Raw genomic sequence first — 17,560 nt, forward strand, 5'->3', positions numbered from 1 at the left:
AACTGACGTTGTTCAAATGAACTAGATGGTTCGTTCATTTTGCCTAACATCGCTGTGCTGTTGTTAACAGCAGACATAACTTGCTTCTAGAAAAAATCGGTTGATCTATTGCATTTTCAAGAAATACTAAGTAAAATTCAAAGCTCATCTATGAAATTATTAATTTTTAACTAAGGGATGTTTAACCGGCAGTTAGTCAAAGACAATGCCAGGTAGTTAGTGTGCAATTTGAATTTAACAGCTAACTATGCAATCGGATAACAGAAGCACTACAGCACTACAACAGACCATCGCTGTTAACGAACGATAAAACTATATTGTTTTACGTTGCTATGTGAATGCCATCTTTTTCGATAGGCAAATACCAAATTTAAAAACAACACAGCTGACTTAACGTGTATCGAGTATTGAGCATCGGCATCGAGTATAAGTGCAACTGCTGTCGGGGTCGGTTCGTTTGCGTCGCTGCGTTTTATTTTGTTGGTGTTTTTGTCGTTAAAAGTGTTTTTTGATTCGACTTCTTTGCATAAGAATAAGTGTGCCAATCGTATCAATAGAGATTGGGGCCAATTTAGACGCCCAGAATCACAGTTGCAGTGTTCTTTAAATAGTTGAAAAAATCGCAAACGCAATAGCCATTGAAAAACAATGAATATGATTCAATGACGTCGCGAAACCAAATCGTGAATCGTCAAAGCGAAAGAGCAAGCAGAGAAGGGAAAAGTCAAAGTGAACAGCCGCCTGTATATGTTTATGCGGGCTGCTGCTGCTGACACTATATCTCAAATCAAAAGTTAACATATATAAATAACCGAATAGTATCACATTTAAACAAATCCAACATATTAAATTGATTGAAACATGTGCTAAAAACTAATATAAAAAACAAATTCTCCAGATGGGTTCACGTATCAAGTGAGTATTTTGTTCGCTGTCGGAGATTTCCATCTGGGAAAAAATGAAAAAAAATATATAAATATGCAGTGGGCGTAACGCTTGGCTGATCAGAGCGCAACAACTACAGTGAAATTTTTCATCTGCTTCATATTTTTCATATATACTAATAATACATATGTATATTAAATGTTGTCATTTTGACAGAAGCGACGTAAAGAAACTCTTTGAGTTTTGGTGCGAAGTGAAGCCCACACGCGGCATCGATCGTGGCACCGTTAGCCGCAATGGTGGAGCTGCCGCTAAACCCGATGGTATTATTATCGAGAGCTTCCCGGAGGGCTTTCGCGATAAGGAGATGCTCAACACTGGCATCCCATCGTTTGCGTTTCCCTGCGAACTCGAAAGGTGCGTCTGACTGCAATTTGTTACACATTCTTATTACGCATGCCATGTTTCCGGTTATTTGGCATTAGTCATATTCGTACATATAAACAACAGGTAATAGACACAAACGCAACAACAACAACAACATATAGAACCAACGACCGTTTGATGTTCGGCCTGATATTTGCTTTCTGACTGGGTGAATGGTCGCTGACGGCGCTGATGACCAGTGTTGCCAATTTCGGAGCAACGAAAAAAAAAAGGAAGCTGAAAAAAGCTTGGCAAATACAGTGAAAGTTCTAATAACGGCCAGCTTAGTTAAGCAAACATCTTCATTTGTCGCAGTTAAAGTATAGCTAAAGTGAAATTGGAAAATTGTATTAACAGCAAACGGAATTTTAGCCGTAATCTCCCTTAAAAAAAAACCACGATTTGGCAACACTGCCGGATCATGAGTCATGAGCAGCGGCAGCGGCTGCGTCCACTTCATGTTTGTCCATGAATTGTATAACCTGTTGTATAGTTTTGTGTTTGTTTACATATGCGCGCCAGTTTGTAGGGGCAATGGTGAATTATTTCATTCGGATTACGTTGAACGCAATTTATTTTTTCGCACTTTACGCTTGTTGTTTTTTTATAGCAAGTATTTCCTCACTCGGTATCGGTTACATGCATACATACATACGTCAATTGTCTTCAGTTAGTCACGCCGTAAACATTTCTGGTTTTATCTGTGCAGCTGCCTTAAGACTGGGCAACAAGTTGTCTTTAGTGTACCCGCACCCCTCTACCCGTCCCCTAGTTGCAATTGTTATCGCATGGCAAAATACACTGATAAACACAATTTGGGAAATTGAACAAATGCTAGCCTAATGAATCTGATGTTGAAATTCGTTCAAAGTGAAACTAATAATGATTATAAATATTGGCCCAACGCAAAGATCACCAAATAAAAAAAAAAATGGCACATGCATACGCCAAGCACCGTTACGACACACACACACAGCGAAATAACAGCAAAGGCAGCCTCCAGCGCACTCTCTTCATTCATTGACTTTGATTTTTTCATGCACGCTCTCCCGCTCCTCCTCTTCCCTCTTCAGCTGGCTATCATTATTGTAATTAACAGTTATCGGTAAAGTCAATGCACCGACATGTACAGCTGTTGTGAGAGCGAGAGCGCACATCAACTTCCTTGCTTATTTTTGCTGCTGCGATTTTGTCGCTTGCGCCTGTTTAGCATATTTTATTAAATAATGCGCGCATCTAACGACTTTACGTAATCCGACGCCCACAATAAAGCAACAACACGAAATGGGCCGCGAAATGCGAAAGAGCTGCAAAAGAAAAAAAAAAACGGAGGCCAAGCGACGTCGCATTGAAAACGGAGCTCAGTGCGAATAACTGTTGTTGTTGTACATTTTGCTTTTATTCACACATAATCATCAACGCGCACAAATTGTCACACAAAGACACAAAGAAAATGGCAACAAAAGGAAACACCGCTTATCAAATGCTCATATGTACATTTATTCTAAATGTTTGGATGCTAAAAACTCAATGCAGCAGCACATATAATTTTTTTAATTTGTTTTTTTTTTTTTTTTTGTGATTTTATGATTGTTTGGTCCGTCTGCCAAAAGCTTATAATTTGGGTTAAGAGGCAAACGCATAAGAAGAAGCGAAACTTGATCATCAACTTTCCGCGCCAACGGACAAGCGTTAGTCATTCATAAAGCCCCGCTGCGAGTGCGTTCACAATTTGCTGTCTCGCTCTTGCAATGTACAGAAACATACATACATAAAAATATGTACATATACATGCGGCGAAGCGTTTCTTGGGAAACACAACTGTTGCTTGCTGCTGTCAAGGTCATTGGGTTTATGGCATCGCCGAGCGGATGTGCTATAATAATAATGCTATAATTATATCTTTTACACACAACTGCCCAATCCTAAACGCAAACGGACCAACTCAAATATTTAAGTTGCCTCAAGTTCTGCCCGTCTGCTGTCTGCAAGGGGTATTTAATTTTCGGCAAGCCGAAGATAAGTTTCCTTTGGATTTAATTGGTTGGCCGTTTATTTTTATATATGCATATTTCTACTCTATACAGGGGCTCCGTGCAATCCTATTCATTTGTGCACACCACCGGCGATTCCAAGTGGCGTTTCGGCTTCTGTCGACATGATCCCAAGACGGAAACGGCCATGGTGCTGATCACCTATCTGCCGTGGCACGATACCTTCCTCAAGCTGTTGATTGTGCTGGCGGAGTTGAGGCGCACCGATCGGAATGGGTTTCGCACTTTCCTATCGGAGGCCTACAACAGAGGCGTGCCCGATTCGGGTGGCAGTCTAACGGTATTCTATAACAGCGGCCAAAGCGTGAGTACTGAATGCTCAAATATTTACAATTAAATCTGAATAATAAATTTTATTAATTTTCCCTTTAGCATTTTACTTTCGAGCGGCCGTTGCAATTTCAGCTGCCTAGCATACCAGAAAATGTGAGTTTCAACTGATTTTCATTGAATTAAATACTTGAATTGAAAATTATTCTCAATACCTTGCTTGCAGCACAATCTAAATCTGTATTATAACTTTGTGGATCCCAAGGAGATGATCAGCGTATTTGCTGCCATGCTGGCCGAGCGTCGCATTATATTTACATCGAGTCACCTGGATCGTCTATCCTCATGCATACAGGCAGCCAATGCATTCCTATATCCCATGGTCTGGCAGCATATATTTATACCGATCTTGCCCTGGGCGTTTAAGGATTACCTGGGCGCACCCATGCCATATCTAATTGGTGTGCCCAAGCCTGTGCTCGAAACTGTAAATAACACATAATATTTAATATTTTACCATATAAATGATCTGTCTGTTGGGTTTCAGGTTTCCGCCGATGAGCTCGGCGAAGTTGTGATCTTAAACTGTGATACGAAAGTGTTCGAGAGTCCGTTTGATGATGTGCGCGCCCTGCCGCCAGAGATTGTGTCACAGATGAAGAAATACCTGAGTCACACACAGGATCACATTGGAGATCGTGTTTCTAAAATATTTCTGGGCGCATTGGTGCAACTGATTGGCGGCTATCGGGACGCTGTTGAGTTTCACGATACCTGCAAAACGTTCAATCACGACAAATTCATTGAATCTCGGCCCGCACACTTGCGTCCATTTCTAACCAAAATGATGGAGCTACAAATCTTTGCGCAGTTCGTTGACGACAGACTCAAAATGCTTAACAGCGGCCTGGGTTTCTCGGATGAATTTGAACTGGAAACTGTGCGCTATGCGGAGAAGATGAAAAAGCGCGGACGCAACTATGTCTTCCTCAAGCATGTCAAGGACAAGGTGAGCTGCTCAGAGGATGCACCTTTTTCCCACCTTTTTCCTAAGCTCCATAGATGTTAGCTCAATTGCCTTAACCATCCCCTAATCATAGTGCAATTTTTCACATCCAACCATTCCCATCTTTTCTTGGGTTCTATGTGTAATTGTGTATTTATTTATTTTACCTTGGCTTGGAGTGAATACAAGGATTGAGCCCTCTACAGATTTCCGACTACATTTTGTGTGCTGTAATTTTTAAGATATTTTTTGATTTTTTTTTTCGTTATGCTCAACAATATTTTCTTTAATTTAATTTAATCTATTTCGCAGTATAATTTGGGAAAGCGCAATGTTTCGCGAGTGTTTGCCAAGACTTATTAGACTGATTGCCACCGCCCATCACCAAAAAAAAAAAACGAGTAGAATTTCCAAACACACACAAAAACACAAAACACCTTTTTCACAAAATACAAATGTTAGTTTACTTGATTTAATATCCTCTCTCTACTCTCTCTCTCTCTTAACCAACAATTGCACTTAATCCTTGTTTTACGGCAAAACTAAACACTTTTTGATTTTGTAACGAAATAGTGTTATTTAACAAGTTTTTTTTTATTTTTGATGTAGTTTTATGTTTTTGATAGAGATTTTTCGTTTGTGTAATCCCGGACACATTATATATATATGTCCAATGGTTAAAATGTCAAAGCTATGCTGTTCATATTTTAAATAACAGCGCGCTGTAAACTCAGAGCAGCATAGCAGAGGCAAAACATGTTAGTTACCGCGCGTTATTTATTAACAACTGCTTAGCAGAGCCAACAAATGTTAGTAACAGCGCGCCGGAGCTTGACTTTAAAGCGTTAAATGCCATAGACATCTATGTACATAATTAACAAATCCAATTTTTATCTAAGGGAACTCACAAATCCAACAAAAAAAAAAAAAAAAACATACCCTAAATGCACACTTTACTAATACATCGGCATATCTTAACAACCATAAATTGAAATCGTTATTAAAAACAAAAACAACATTTTCAAGCCTCATTGCATTAAAGCCCACATTTATCATCATTGCCATCTTAACAATTAGTATTTAATAGTAGTTTGATTGTAATTTTGTGCTGCTATCCATATTCACATTAAATATGTATATTCATATATATCTCATTTAATATTTGTGCGTTGCGTCTCGCGATCGTGTCTCTCTTTCATGTATCCTGCTTGGAACTCACGTTTGTGCTTCTGTGCTTAATGCTCGTTCTCTGGGTACTTGATCCGATCCTATATACATTTATATACCGTATTATCACCAAATGCGCCTCACTATTGCAGACTAATCCAGCTGTTAAGTCTGCTGTTAAATCGGTGAGTGGTAGCTTTAACTGACTCTTTTAATCAGATTTGGGACTGCTGTGTGGAAGATTGATTTTAATTGCGAATTCCGACTTCCACAGGTCAAGGAGAGCTCGCGTGGCGTTAAGACCGCCTACAAGAAGTGGCGCGACAACGGCAGCCATAACCACAATCCCAACAATCACTTCCATTTCGGGCTGAGCTCGCCGCAACACTCGGATCGTCCGGACGGCAGCAGTACGCTTTACGGCCGTAAGGTGACACATCGTTCGGCGCCCAGTTCGCCGGTGTGCAGCAAGCGCGAGTTGAACTTGAATGGCCAGCAGCAGCAGCCGATGGAGCAGCACATGCTGCAGCTGCCCCCCGGGCAACAGCACCAGCAGCAGCGACGAGCGCCTGTGCCGCTGGCCATGTCCAGCTCGAGCAGCCAGATACCGGCAAATGGTTATGCGTTGGGTGCGCCGCTTAATGCTAATTTTGATCATATTGTGGGTGCGTCTCCTGCTGTTAGCTCGGCAAGCTCGATCTGTTCATCGGAGATGAATCTGTCGCAGGAGCTGCAGAATCATCCGCTCTTTAAAATGCCCGCCGTCGATCGCAGCGTAAGTAGTCTAGTGCGTGAATATGAGAGGCGGCTGCAGCTGCTCTAGCGTCGTGTCGCTTGCCGCTTAATGTTGCAAACTCTCATTATTGTCGCCGATGTTGTTGTCGTTGTTGTTGTTGTTGTTACGTCTGCAAGCAGATATTTATGTTACGTTCATTCTTTTCATTACCTTTTTCATGTTTTTCTTGTGTTGTGTCTCGTCTCGTCTCGCCTCGTTCCGTCTGTCTGTCTGTTTGTTGTCGCCTTGTGTTTGTCTCATCTTCTCGCAACTTGCACCAACACCAACACATCACAAACTTGCAACTGCCACCGCCATCGCCATTTGACACGCAGCTGAAGCCAAACGCTGAGCATCACAGCACGCGCTCACGCAACGGCGCACCGCCGGCACGCCCACCGCCGCCCGTCACGCTGCCGCAACAACCCGCCTCCTACTACAATCATCCGTATGCGCCGAACTGCAACAGCGCTATCGTCAGCAGCTCCATGCATCCGTTAGTTGATTCAAAGCCGCCGAGGCACACGTCAACGCCCACCAAGCCACGGCCGCTTGCCAGCACAGACTCGAGCTTTGATAGTCCACCGGACGTGCAATCGCCGCCCATACCGCCCAGACGTCAGTGCAGCGCCAATGCTGTGGTGGCAGCCACAGCGGCTGCTGTTAGCGCTGGCATCAATCGACTGGAGCGCAATTGCTGGCAGGATGAGTCAAACGATTCGAATATCTCGTCATCAGGATCAGGATCGGCGTCGTCAACGTCATCGTCCAGCTCGTCCTGTTCGTCGGCCGCTTCGTTTGTTACGGCCGCCTCCAGATTCTCGCAGCTGAATGTATCATCGCCGCTCAGCTCCGACTCGGCGCCAATACCAACGCCGCGGGCCAAGAGAGAGGTACAACAACAAGCTGCGCTGTCTAGTTAACTAAGAAATATCCTGGTTGCGGTTCCACATCTCACATACTAATACATCCAGCTGCCACACACACACCTCCCCCCGAACAGCCCTTTCTCTCAACTAACCATGGACCCAGTAGCCTTGCGACTAATCCGCTTGCATTTGCCTGCCATTGTAGTTGACTAATCCAAGCGTAGATTTTGTAGCCTACAGAGAGTTATTTGCTTAACTAATCTATCCTATTTGTGTCTACTCCCTGCACAGTCACCGCGCAGCAGCAATAGCAGCAGCAATGCCCAACCACGCCCGGAGGACAGCATGAACGATCTGATATCGCTGGACGATAGCAACAATACCAGCTTTGATCTGGAGGATTTCGATCCGTTAAATCAGAATGCACGCCCGCTGCCGCCGCTGGGCAGAAACTTCAACAGCAACCACAAGTCCAAGTCGAGCACTCTGCCAGTCGGCGTCAACAGCAGCAGCGTGCTCAGCCAGGCCAACAATAGTGTCAACAATCCGCTCTATCCCTACTTTGCGCCCAAGCACATGGCCACCGTTGCGGCTGTTACGAGTCGCGTGGCGCCGACGCAAATCCAACGAAGCAGCGGCGGCGGGGGACTCGCAGCCAAGCCGCCAGATGATGACTTTGAGCTGTTGCGCAAATACGGATTGGATCAGTTCTCGCTGAATGGGGCCACGGCAACAGCTGGAGGCGCCAATGCAAAGTCAGCACTGACCGCGGGCGCAGGCGCTGGCAAGGGCATGAACAACTGGACGACCTTTGATTAGAGTGAGGCGCCAACAGCTAGCTGGAAAATATACCAAAATAAGTGTGATTAGGTTTAGGATTCGTATTGTATATAGCTAGACGTAGGCACGATATGTTACCAGACAAAACCTTAAATATTATTATTATGCTAGTTATAGTGCGAGAACAACAACAAAACAGCTTGTGTTAACTATTAGCGGCTTGGCTTATCAAAAAAACAAAAAACACAAAAGAAATGTATAAGCAACAAATTTACGAGCAACTATTTAAAGAAGATATAAGCAAATACAAATACGTTTGACTTCCAAATCAAAAAGACACAAAGCATTAGCATAGTGAGAATTTAATCCAATTAGCTTAACAAATCAATTATAAATTCTATTTAAAAAATATACATATATATAAAAACAGAAAAAACTTTGATGTCGATCAGTTCTATGGACCTCCACGAGTTCAACGCCCTCAAAATTTCCGGGATCGGGCTTTATTTGACCGAGATATAGGCATTTACAAATTTAACAAAAAAAAAATTTTAATTCATCTACCTGCTGGGCATTTCTGTTCGCCTGGTACTTCAGCCGAATTTTCGGTGAAATCTGGGCACTCAGCTGCTCGTCAGCACGCCCCGTGTGGGTATGCAATGAAATTTTGTTTTCACAAAAATTTTAGTTCGTCTACCTGCTGGGCATTTCTGTTCGCCTGGTACTTTTGCCAAATTTGCGTCCAAGCCTGACGCCCCCCCAGCTTAGCGGCAGCTGTTAACAGTGGTATGTTAACTAACAGATGATTAACAGCAACATGTTAACTAACAGCTGTGCTGCTGTTAACGAACAGTGGACTGTTAAGGAACTTGCAAGTCATCAATTCTGCACCTTGTGGGTATGCAACGAAATTTTTTTTTAAAATAAAATTTTCTGTGCATCTACCTGCTGGCCATTGCTGTTCGCCTGGTATTTCAGCTGAATTTTGATATGAAAAATGTGAACCCAACGGCCGGGGCACAGTGCCAAGGCATTTTGCGAACGTTAATTTTTAAACCCAAATTTAATTGTGGATAAAGCTTTCAAGCGAATTTTGCTGGAATTTGGAACTGTAGGTTCACTAGGACTATATCAATGGTATGGTATAACCAAGGATTTGTGGGTCAACTAGGAACCATACAGGTAGAAGGAGAAGGCTAAAAGAAACGCACGCATATTCATATTTCTGAACCAATACCGAGAACATTTTTCATTATGATAACACCAAGGATATGTGCGTCAACTAGGAACCATCGGTTTCTTGTCCAAATTAAGTCCGATCCCGGGCAGATTGGGCGTGTGGAGGTTAAGATTTTTGAATTTTGGAATTTTATTTTGCAGATCTGTTCTCGGCCATGCGGTTTTCTATGCGCTGCTGCAGAGCCTGAGCCCCCTTCAGGTTAATCTCCTCGTAGTCGGGCAGCAGCTGCTGCATGCGCTGCAGCCAGTTGGCAATTTTGGGATAACGCTCTCGATCCACGGGCAGCATCAGATCCAATGTGATCAGTGTGGTATTTATGGAAATATCCGCCACGCTCAGCTCATTGCCCACAACAAAGCTGCCCTGCTCCAGGAAGTGCTCCAGCGTAGCGTAAGCATTCTGGCACAATTGCACAGAGCATGCATTGTACTCCAATTCGCCACCGTATAGATTGCGCGCCACAATGTCCTTGATCACCGGAAAGAGCACGCCATTCTCGTAGTACAGGCGATGATCAATGTGAGCGCGACGCTTCAGATCCTTCGCGTAGAGCTGATCGGTCTTGGCATATTTGGCAACCATGAAGCAAACGATGGCATGACTGAAAAATAAATATATATGCATCAAAAGCGATTTGGAAAGCGGTTTTAAGGGTACACAAACCTGTCCACATACACCTCACCATCGGTGTCCACGAAAACGGGTATCTGATGCTCCGGATTTAGCTGCAAAGGCAATTATTTGAGACGATATATTAGCTATAGCTAGATGCCGTGTACGATGTGCCGGGAGCATCCCACAAATTATGTACAAACTTTAATAAACTCGTCGCTCAAATGCTCCCTTTTCGAAAAGTCAACGGCCCTGTGAGAAGGAAAATATGTCAAGTGAAAGGCATGGAAATGTGATTGATCTTGCACTCACCTAAGCTCCACATCCAGGCCAATTAATGTGGCTGTCAGAATGCAGGCCCTTGCTGGGGGGCTGAAGAGTGCGTAATATAATATAGGCTTTTGAGACATAATGAAGAGAATTGGCAAAAGCGCAGCTTTTGTTAAATGATAAAGGCAAACGAACTGAGCACACTAAAAAAAATGCAAAAAAAAAAAAAAGTTATTTAATTTGCGCTGGTCACACTGCATAACGAACTGCCAACTGCTTGCAAATAAAAATCGAAATGAGTGGCAGCACTCGCACAACCCAGCTGTGTTTAGCCGGTATTTTTGTAACGGAAAATAACGTTTTTTTTTTTTTTTTGCATTTTGAACTTCACAATTGTAATACATTTAAATATGTATTGTTTATTTTCAATTTACTTTGCACTTAACTTAAGTTTTTAAACAACGAACAGTACATAAATTACTTTTGCGGATGTCAAGTTGTTGGGCCCAAAATGATATATTAAGAATTAGATTGAAGTGGATTGCATAAGAATCTTTGGAGATTTGTCGCCTGTTGAATGTGTACGCTTACGGCGAGTCTGAAAGTTCAATGACAGAAGATTCTTTCTTTTCCATGTCAGCTTCATCTTCATCTGCAAAATAGAAAACAATTTTCGTATATAAAACAATTCAAAATCGAAATCGAAAAATAATAACTCTCAAAATGTGCAAAAGAACTCAAATGTTAATATTAAAACGAGAAAGTCATAGACTATGGAATATTAAACGGTTGTTGACAATAAATAAAACACACATGGCTTGTTTGAAAATATTGTTTAGCTTTAATTTGCAGATTATATTTGACTTATACATGATGTATTCATATTCCCCGCATGCAATAAATGGTTCAATGCGATTTATTGTTTCAAACAAAAATCGTTTTAGCGCGTGTCTTATTCAGTTTTCCTATATGGGCTATAAAGGTAAAAGTCGATCAAATTGCTTTTGGTCATTCGCAGAGACATAAATATCGTTTTGTACATGTGTCTGTGTGTGTGTGTGTGTGCGTGTGTTTATTCAAATTGTGCGATTTTGAATGGATATAACATATGTGGTCCTATAAAATCAGCTTTGAACCGCCTTAAAATAGTAATCCAGAGTGCCTAAATAAATAATTACAAAGATGAAGCGATTTAATATACGATATTTATTATTGAGTGAAGTTTATATCTTATTTGTTTTCCAGTTTTTGCATCACTTTTTTCATTCTTTTCCAAAAATCAAAAAGAGATGATATAAATACATACATATAATATACGTAAAGTAATAAAATAAACTGAAATTGGGTATTGTTGAATGTTTCCCTTTGTGTGTGTGTGTGTGTTTCTTTTTTATTAAGCAAACGATTTAAAACTCGAGCCGAATGCCAACAAAAATGGGAAAAACTTTTGATAACTTAACTGCTAAAATATGCACGAAATATAACTTAAAATCGATGCGATTCTTGTTCCACTCCGTTTGCTTTTCTATATGAATTAGGAATAATTGTAAAGAGACTTAAACATTAACATTTGATTTATGTTTATTATTACGCTATTGTTTAATGTATAGTTCTATTTGTTTCTGTGTATTTTCTTCTTTTCTTTTTTTAACTAAAAATACATATTACGAAGTGTTGGTTGACGCCAAAAAAAAATAAACAACCCAATAAATAAATTAATTATGTGTTGCAAAACGTAGTTTGTTGTGTTTACTATGTGTGTGTGCGCGTGTGTGTGTGGGTGGGTGGGTGGAGGTATGTTTGTGTGTATTAATTAATCGAGGCAAGCACAACACACAGTTAAATTAAGAAGAGAAGAATAACATATATAAACGGAAGCGATAACAAATATAATATTAAGTGTAGAGGCCTGAAATAAATTGAATACGAAGGGTAATCAAAACAATATAAATAATAGAATTATAGAAAATTAGAAACAGCAACAAACAGGCAGCAACTATTTTGAGCGGTTTTCGAACGAGACACAAAAATATGTTATTCGCTTTTGAAACTTTATCGAACCCTACATCGAGTTGCAAGTATTCTGATAAAGATTGTGTGTTATAATCGGTGCGATTTATCGTAAAAAAATAGTTGAGAAATGCCGCCGGAAGAGAGAGAGATTCTCCAGCACCAAGGAGAAAGAGCACACGGCAAAAATGCTTTTAAAATGTATGTGAACATGAAAATGTCAGTTAAATAGCCTCTGATACTCGGCATATACATGTATATAGATGGGTGTGTGTGTGTGTGTGTGTGTGTGTGTGGGATTAAATGCCAGCAAAGGAAACGAGCGAAAGTGGGCAACAAAACGAAAGCAAAGCCAACGAAAACAAAACCAAAGCATAACATGTAAAAAGCACAATCTTGTGTGTGTGTGTGTGTGAAACTGTTTACAATTGTTACATATATGTGCGAGTGTGTGTCTGTGTGTGTGTGTCTATGGAGCTGTATTTGGATTCTGCGCTGAGGCAGACGCCGTGGCAGCAGCAGCGGCCGCCACTGCAGCCAGATCCAAGAGTTGAAAATGCTTTTGATCCGCTACTGCAGCGGCGAGAGACTCCAATAGACTGGCATGCATTGCAGCCGTTGGCTGATCCCCAACCAAAAGATGTTGTTGTAGCGTTTCAGGCGACGGCATCGCTTGCTGTGTTTGCTGCTCGGGGGAATCTTTCGTAGAGTCGATGGTCGAAAAAAATGCAGAGAAGAGAAGAGAATAGAATATACATATATTTACAAATATATATATAAAGAGAGCGTGTGAGAGAGGAGAGAGAAAATAGAAACAGAGAGATGGAGAGAGAGTTGCACAAGTTACTACAAAACTTTAAATTGTATATATTCATATATATGTTTATATATATATAAATATGTTTATGTAAAAGTTATTTTCTGTGTGGCCACAGTTTTGGATTTGGGCAACAATAAGAAAACTTAATTATATTTCAAAGAGAGTACACTTGTATGTTTGCTGACAATAAAATAAATATAATTAAATCGGAAACGCATAAAATTTAAACAAATCTATGTAAACACAGTTAGACAATGGGACGAACAGTTAACTGTTGCACAAAAACAAATAATCGAAAACATTTGAAGTTAACATTGAATTCATGTATATATATATATATAAATGTGTTCGAAGTGTTCAATCGGGTGAGTTTGTATAGATTGTGTGACGTCACGGTTGCGCCTTGTTAACTGCCTTACTGTAAGATATGCACATAGATAAAACGAATTCTATGTTGAATAACGGTACTACGATATAACCTACCGTGACCGCAGACATACGCGTATACCAACGTGCTCATAAATTTGCGCACGCTTGGCTTTTTTTAATATATCTATAAGAAAATTGCATTTATGTACAAATTGTGATTACAGCAAATATATAAAGTCCTGACTACAGAAACTGACGGCTATTATTGAGCATCGGCATCGGGCCGGATGGCGTAGCCATGTCTAGAACGGACCATAGTCTGATGGCTTTAGTCAACTGGCGCCTGGTATATCCATAGATTTACAGAATGGAGATAGATCAATGGCTGAGACCACTTCCATTCAATTCTCAAACTCTACACAATCCCCAATAGATTAGATTCGAATTTCAATCTAATTCCGATTCATATTAAATTGCTTAAATAGCTGTTAATAGCTATAGTTTTCGAAAAGCTTGTGAAAAGTGCGCAAAACACCAGAAGTGAAGGGGGTAATTTTCATAGCAAGTTAAAAAGGCAACTCGAGTTGAAGAGCTTTTGTGGGGCTGGTGTATGGTGTGCGTGTGTGCGTATGATGATGGTGTGTGTATGTGGTGTGTGTGTGTGTGTGTACGAATATTGCCTTATGTGTATATGTTACCCTAACGTTTTATAAATATTTGTTTGAAATCTGTTTTTGCTATACAAAGTGTGTTCAACAAATCGATTGTTGCCTGTTGCTTTGCTTCATCTTATTACAAAAATGGATCCAACGTACCAGTTTTTGCCGGTTGCTGCTGCTGCTGCTGTTGCTGCTGTGACGAGGCATAGGCACGTTGAGCGGCGCCCGTACCGTTCGATGTGGACGTAGCAGCCGCCTGTTTGGCTGGCGGTCGCCGCTTGGCCAGCGGCATATCATCATCCGAATCACTTAAGGTTAGATCCACCTACGGCACAAGATATAAACATTTATAACATGATTTGTTGAGGAAAGTTAGGAAAGTTGGTTGCACTTACGGTTTCACTGTTGGACGTGGACGTTGGCTGCTCCTCGGGCGCTGGAGACAGATCAGACTTCATCGGTTTTGTGTCATCAATCAGTTCTGCACAAATTGAACAATATACAAATTAATATTCCACGATTATAAACCACAATCCATCCAATGATCATCATTTACTACGCACCGACATCATCCGATATGACCTCCACTTTAGAAACAGGCTTTGACGGCGTGTCCAGTATTTGTGTCTCGCTGCGCAGTCCCGGAGTGCTCCAGGAGCCATCCTGATGCAGCTGAATCTCAGTGTCGTCGCTTTTCAGCAGCGACGAGCCTAATACCTCTTGAAAATAGCTGCAGGAAAAGATAAACTACATAAATATATTGTATTGGCAAAATATAGACTGAATAAACCGTACCCATCGATTACTAAATGATCATAAATGGCCGGCCTGTCGCAGACTGGACAATTCCAGGTGGGCTTGCGCTCGTTCATTTGCAGGTAGAGACTGGCATCAAAGCACTGCAAGTGGGAGCATGTTGATGCTCGGCACGGCAGCGACATTTTCATTTTGCCCAACGGGCAATTAAGCGACACCTTCAGCATGGTCGTGGCTATCTCGCAGTCAGCGTCCTCGGTAAGCTTCTCCTTAACTGAAATTCAAGCGAATCGTTAATATTCGAATCAATTGGAAATTCTCAACTTGTAACCTACTCAAAGCACGCGTGTAATCCGCGGGTTTGACGCCCTTGGTCTTCATGCGGTGCAACAGCTGTGCGGATGTTAGTTTCTTTACCAAATAGACGGCGAGGCAGTAGCTGCGCGTGTAGTCCGGACACCATTGAACCGTTATTGTGTTGGTCACAGTCGGCGACAGTTTGACGTTTGAGGTCACATTCACCGGCCGTGGTGGACGTTTCGGTTCCACGTTTGGGCGATTTGTAGGAATGACATTCTGTGGAGCAGCAAAGGAGAATTAGTAAAAGGTACAAAAGGCTATTTTCATTAAATCGAACAGGAACGCGTGCCAATAAAATTAATATATAAACAACTTTTTGAGCCGAAATTTGAACCGTTCTTCAAATAAACTTGGACGCCAACTTTCCACCTTTTCCGAAAAGTGTGAATCACTTCTATAATCGAAAGCAATTTCTTACGTTTCCACATTTTCAGCTTCCTAGATCTCACGATTTGGATTGTGCGCTTGGGTAACTAACATTTAAATGTATGGATAGATAAATTGTAGTTAATACTTACAGGCAGCTGACACAATTTGTTGTTCACTTTGACATTGACACTGGGTGGAAAGCAATCCTCCTGGTCGCACGATGTCTCCACGAGACAGAAGCGCAGCTGCACCTGTATGGCGTGCTCCACCTTTGAACTGTTGCGTATATCGCGATTTGTGGCGATCTCTGTAGCCTGCTGTGGCGTCAGCGTAAAATAGAAAGGCACCTCTTGCACTCGTTGTGTGTTGCGCGGCACCAGAGTCGATGGTTTGATGAGTGTGCCAAGGACATCGTAGAATGCAAGCTTTTTCAGACGCACATCGGGATGTATGGGCATTTGGCTGTTCATGGTGTGCGAGTGCAGGTAGGGTATCATATTGCCGGGCGCACCGCCAGCACCGACAGGCATCTGGGCGGGATTGCCGGCGCCCACTTGTGGCACCTGGGTCGGTGCACCGCCCACAAGACTCGCATTATTTGGCTGCACAGTGGGCAGCTGCATGTGCGAGTACATCCTGGTTGGGTCTATGTACTGCAGCGTGGCGCTTTGTTCTTGCACGGATTGAGCGTAAACTTCTTGTACCTTGGGTGCGAGCAGCTCCAGGTTAGTACGCAGGAACGATAGGATGCGACTTTGCAGATCGGTTTTTCGTCCAGCGAAGGAAATGTTCAGAAACGATAAGATTTTTTGCAGCTCTACGACGCGTAGCATCTGCACCATTTGCTCACATTCCTGCAAGCAGAAGATGTGAGTGGAGGAGAAGGCTAATAAAATAACAGTAACAGACTAAAAGGCACGACGACGCTGCACACACACACACACGCGCGCACACAGCTAATGGCATTTGGGTATGTATTGCATGTGTGCGTGAATGTGTGTGTCTCAACCGAAATGTACATAAGATATTTGTCCCATGTGCATATGCATATAGGCATAAAAAGTATATGCTTTTGGCCAGTCAATTACAACATTTAAGCGCTAGATAAACGCCGGCTCACTTTTGCTTATTCTTTGCAAAAAAAAAAAGCTACACACAGACCGCACAGTGGATACAAAATCGCATGTCCCAAATTGTACATTACCTTGAACGACACGGGCGAAAATGGCGTTCGACGGCATAGCCATGATTTTCATCACAATTACCGCTTTTATATTGCTAATGTATTTGTTTGTAACTAATATAAACATTTACTGATATTCAACACATTTATTATTTAATGTCCCCCCGCATTTATCTTTTTAATCGCACAAATTTGTTTTGTCGGAGGAAATATGGCGGATGATAGTGTTGTAAAGTAATCGTTTGTCTAGCAGCAAGCGTTTGCGTATGTTGCACCAGGGGGCGCTGAAAATGAGGCTTGCCTGCGGTCACATTGTTTTTACTTATCAATTGTTTTTTTTTTTCTTATTAAAATACACTGTTTTTTGAATGCTTAAGTGCATTAAATGAAACATTGAAAGATAAAGTTACCTTGAATTTAGCCGCATCAAATGTGTTTACTGCTGTTGGTGCTGATTGCTGCGGTGTGGTTGAAGCGGCATTTTCCGCCTGAGTTTGCGAGCGGGTCTTTCGCATCACAATTGTTTGTTTTATTGTTAATGCAGCACAAAATATGCGATATTATTGGCGTTTAAGTGGAGCTTGCAAAGCACTTGAATAAAAACACTTTCTCAGCATGTTAAAACAAAATAAAATGACAAAAACTTTCCGTAGCGTTAGCGTCTGACTTTTATTAGAGAT

At 41.7% G+C, this 17,560-nt stretch overlaps 3 protein-coding genes across 13 annotated transcripts; 1 reads left to right on the forward strand and 2 right to left on the reverse strand.

The window, feature by feature from the left end:
• The first annotated feature begins 421 nt into the window (after positions 1 to 421).
• Positions 422 to 8,567, forward strand: LOC6636338 (DENN domain-containing protein 1A). 5 transcript variants are annotated; one of them, XM_015168468.3, is made up of 10 exons: positions 423 to 915; positions 1,102 to 1,302; positions 3,399 to 3,669; positions 3,738 to 3,791; positions 3,862 to 4,122; positions 4,183 to 4,644; positions 5,961 to 5,993; positions 6,083 to 6,583; positions 6,919 to 7,476; positions 7,744 to 8,567. In XM_015168468.3, exons 1-10 carry the CDS (start codon positions 899 to 901, stop codon positions 8,269 to 8,271), a joined length of 2,886 nt encoding a protein of 961 aa, XP_015023954.1. In that variant the 5' UTR covers positions 423 to 898; the 3' UTR covers positions 8,272 to 8,567. The 5 variants fall into 5 exon arrangements, with proteins under 5 accessions (XP_015023953.1, XP_015023954.1, XP_015023952.1 ...); XM_015168467.3 differs by lacking the exon at positions 5,961 to 5,993 and having other exon boundaries at positions 422 to 915; XM_015168466.3 differs by lacking the exon at positions 6,919 to 7,476 and having other exon boundaries at positions 424 to 915.
• Positions 8,568 to 9,577: 1,010 nt separating this feature from the next.
• GstE13 (Glutathione S transferase E13) lies at positions 9,578 to 10,565 on the reverse strand. Its single transcript, XM_002059903.4, has 4 exons — positions 10,397 to 10,565; positions 10,288 to 10,336; positions 10,136 to 10,197; positions 9,578 to 10,073 (listed from the first exon to the last, which is right to left on the reverse strand). The coding sequence occupies exons 1-4, from the start codon at positions 10,492 to 10,494 to the stop codon at positions 9,602 to 9,604; spliced, it is 681 nt and encodes a 226-aa protein (XP_002059939.3). The 5' UTR covers positions 10,495 to 10,565; the 3' UTR covers positions 9,578 to 9,601.
• Positions 10,566 to 10,753: 188 nt separating this feature from the next.
• On the reverse strand, positions 10,754 to 17,555 carry Su(var)2-10 (E3 SUMO-protein ligase Su(var)2-10). Of its 7 annotated transcripts, XM_032436124.2 has the most exons (9): positions 17,291 to 17,553; positions 15,847 to 16,551; positions 15,304 to 15,544; positions 15,008 to 15,242; positions 14,776 to 14,942; positions 14,608 to 14,693; positions 14,369 to 14,537; positions 13,668 to 13,737; positions 13,361 to 13,602 (listed from the first exon to the last, which is right to left on the reverse strand). In XM_032436124.2, exons 1-9 carry the CDS (start codon positions 17,393 to 17,395, stop codon positions 13,575 to 13,577), a joined length of 1,806 nt encoding a protein of 601 aa, XP_032292015.1. In that variant the 5' UTR covers positions 17,396 to 17,553; the 3' UTR covers positions 13,361 to 13,574. The 7 variants fall into 7 exon arrangements, with proteins under 7 accessions (XP_015023858.1, XP_002059940.2, XP_032292016.1 ...); XM_015168372.3 differs by lacking the exons at positions 13,361 to 13,602; positions 13,668 to 13,737 and adding an exon at positions 10,754 to 11,006 and having other exon boundaries at positions 17,291 to 17,552; XM_002059904.4 differs by lacking the exons at positions 13,361 to 13,602; positions 13,668 to 13,737 and adding an exon at positions 11,225 to 11,516.
• Between the last annotated feature and the right edge of the window lie 5 nt (positions 17,556 to 17,560).

Source organism: Drosophila virilis, chromosome 5 (assembly GCF_030788295.1).
Source record: "Drosophila virilis strain 15010-1051.87 chromosome 5, Dvir_AGI_RSII-ME, whole genome shotgun sequence".
Classification (NCBI taxonomy): Eukaryota; Metazoa; Arthropoda; class Insecta; order Diptera; family Drosophilidae; genus Drosophila; species Drosophila virilis.

What these genes read in the sequence shown, in the direction of transcription:
- LOC6636338 (XM_015168468.3), top strand. An exon ending in TTTCCCTGCGAACTCGAAAG is followed by an intron (nt 1,303 to 3,398) that starts GTGCGTCTGACT and finishes TACTCTATACAG; the next exon opens with GGGCTCCGTGCAATCCTATT. An exon ending in TCTATAACAGCGGCCAAAGC is followed by an intron (nt 3,670 to 3,737) that starts GTGAGTACTGAA and finishes TTTTCCCTTTAG; the next exon opens with CATTTTACTTTCGAGCGGCC.
- GstE13 (XM_002059903.4), bottom strand. Translation starts at nt 10,494, where the DNA reads ATGTCTCAAAAGCCTATATTATATTACGCACTCTTCAGCCCCCCAGCA. An exon ending in GGCCTGGATGTGGAGCTTAG is followed by an intron (nt 10,337 to 10,396) that starts GTGAGTGCAAGA and finishes TCCTTCTCACAG; the next exon opens with GGCCGTTGACTTTTCGAAAA. An exon ending in TGAGCGACGAGTTTATTAAA is followed by an intron (nt 10,198 to 10,287) that starts GTTTGTACATAA and finishes TTGCCTTTGCAG; the next exon opens with CTAAATCCGGAGCATCAGAT.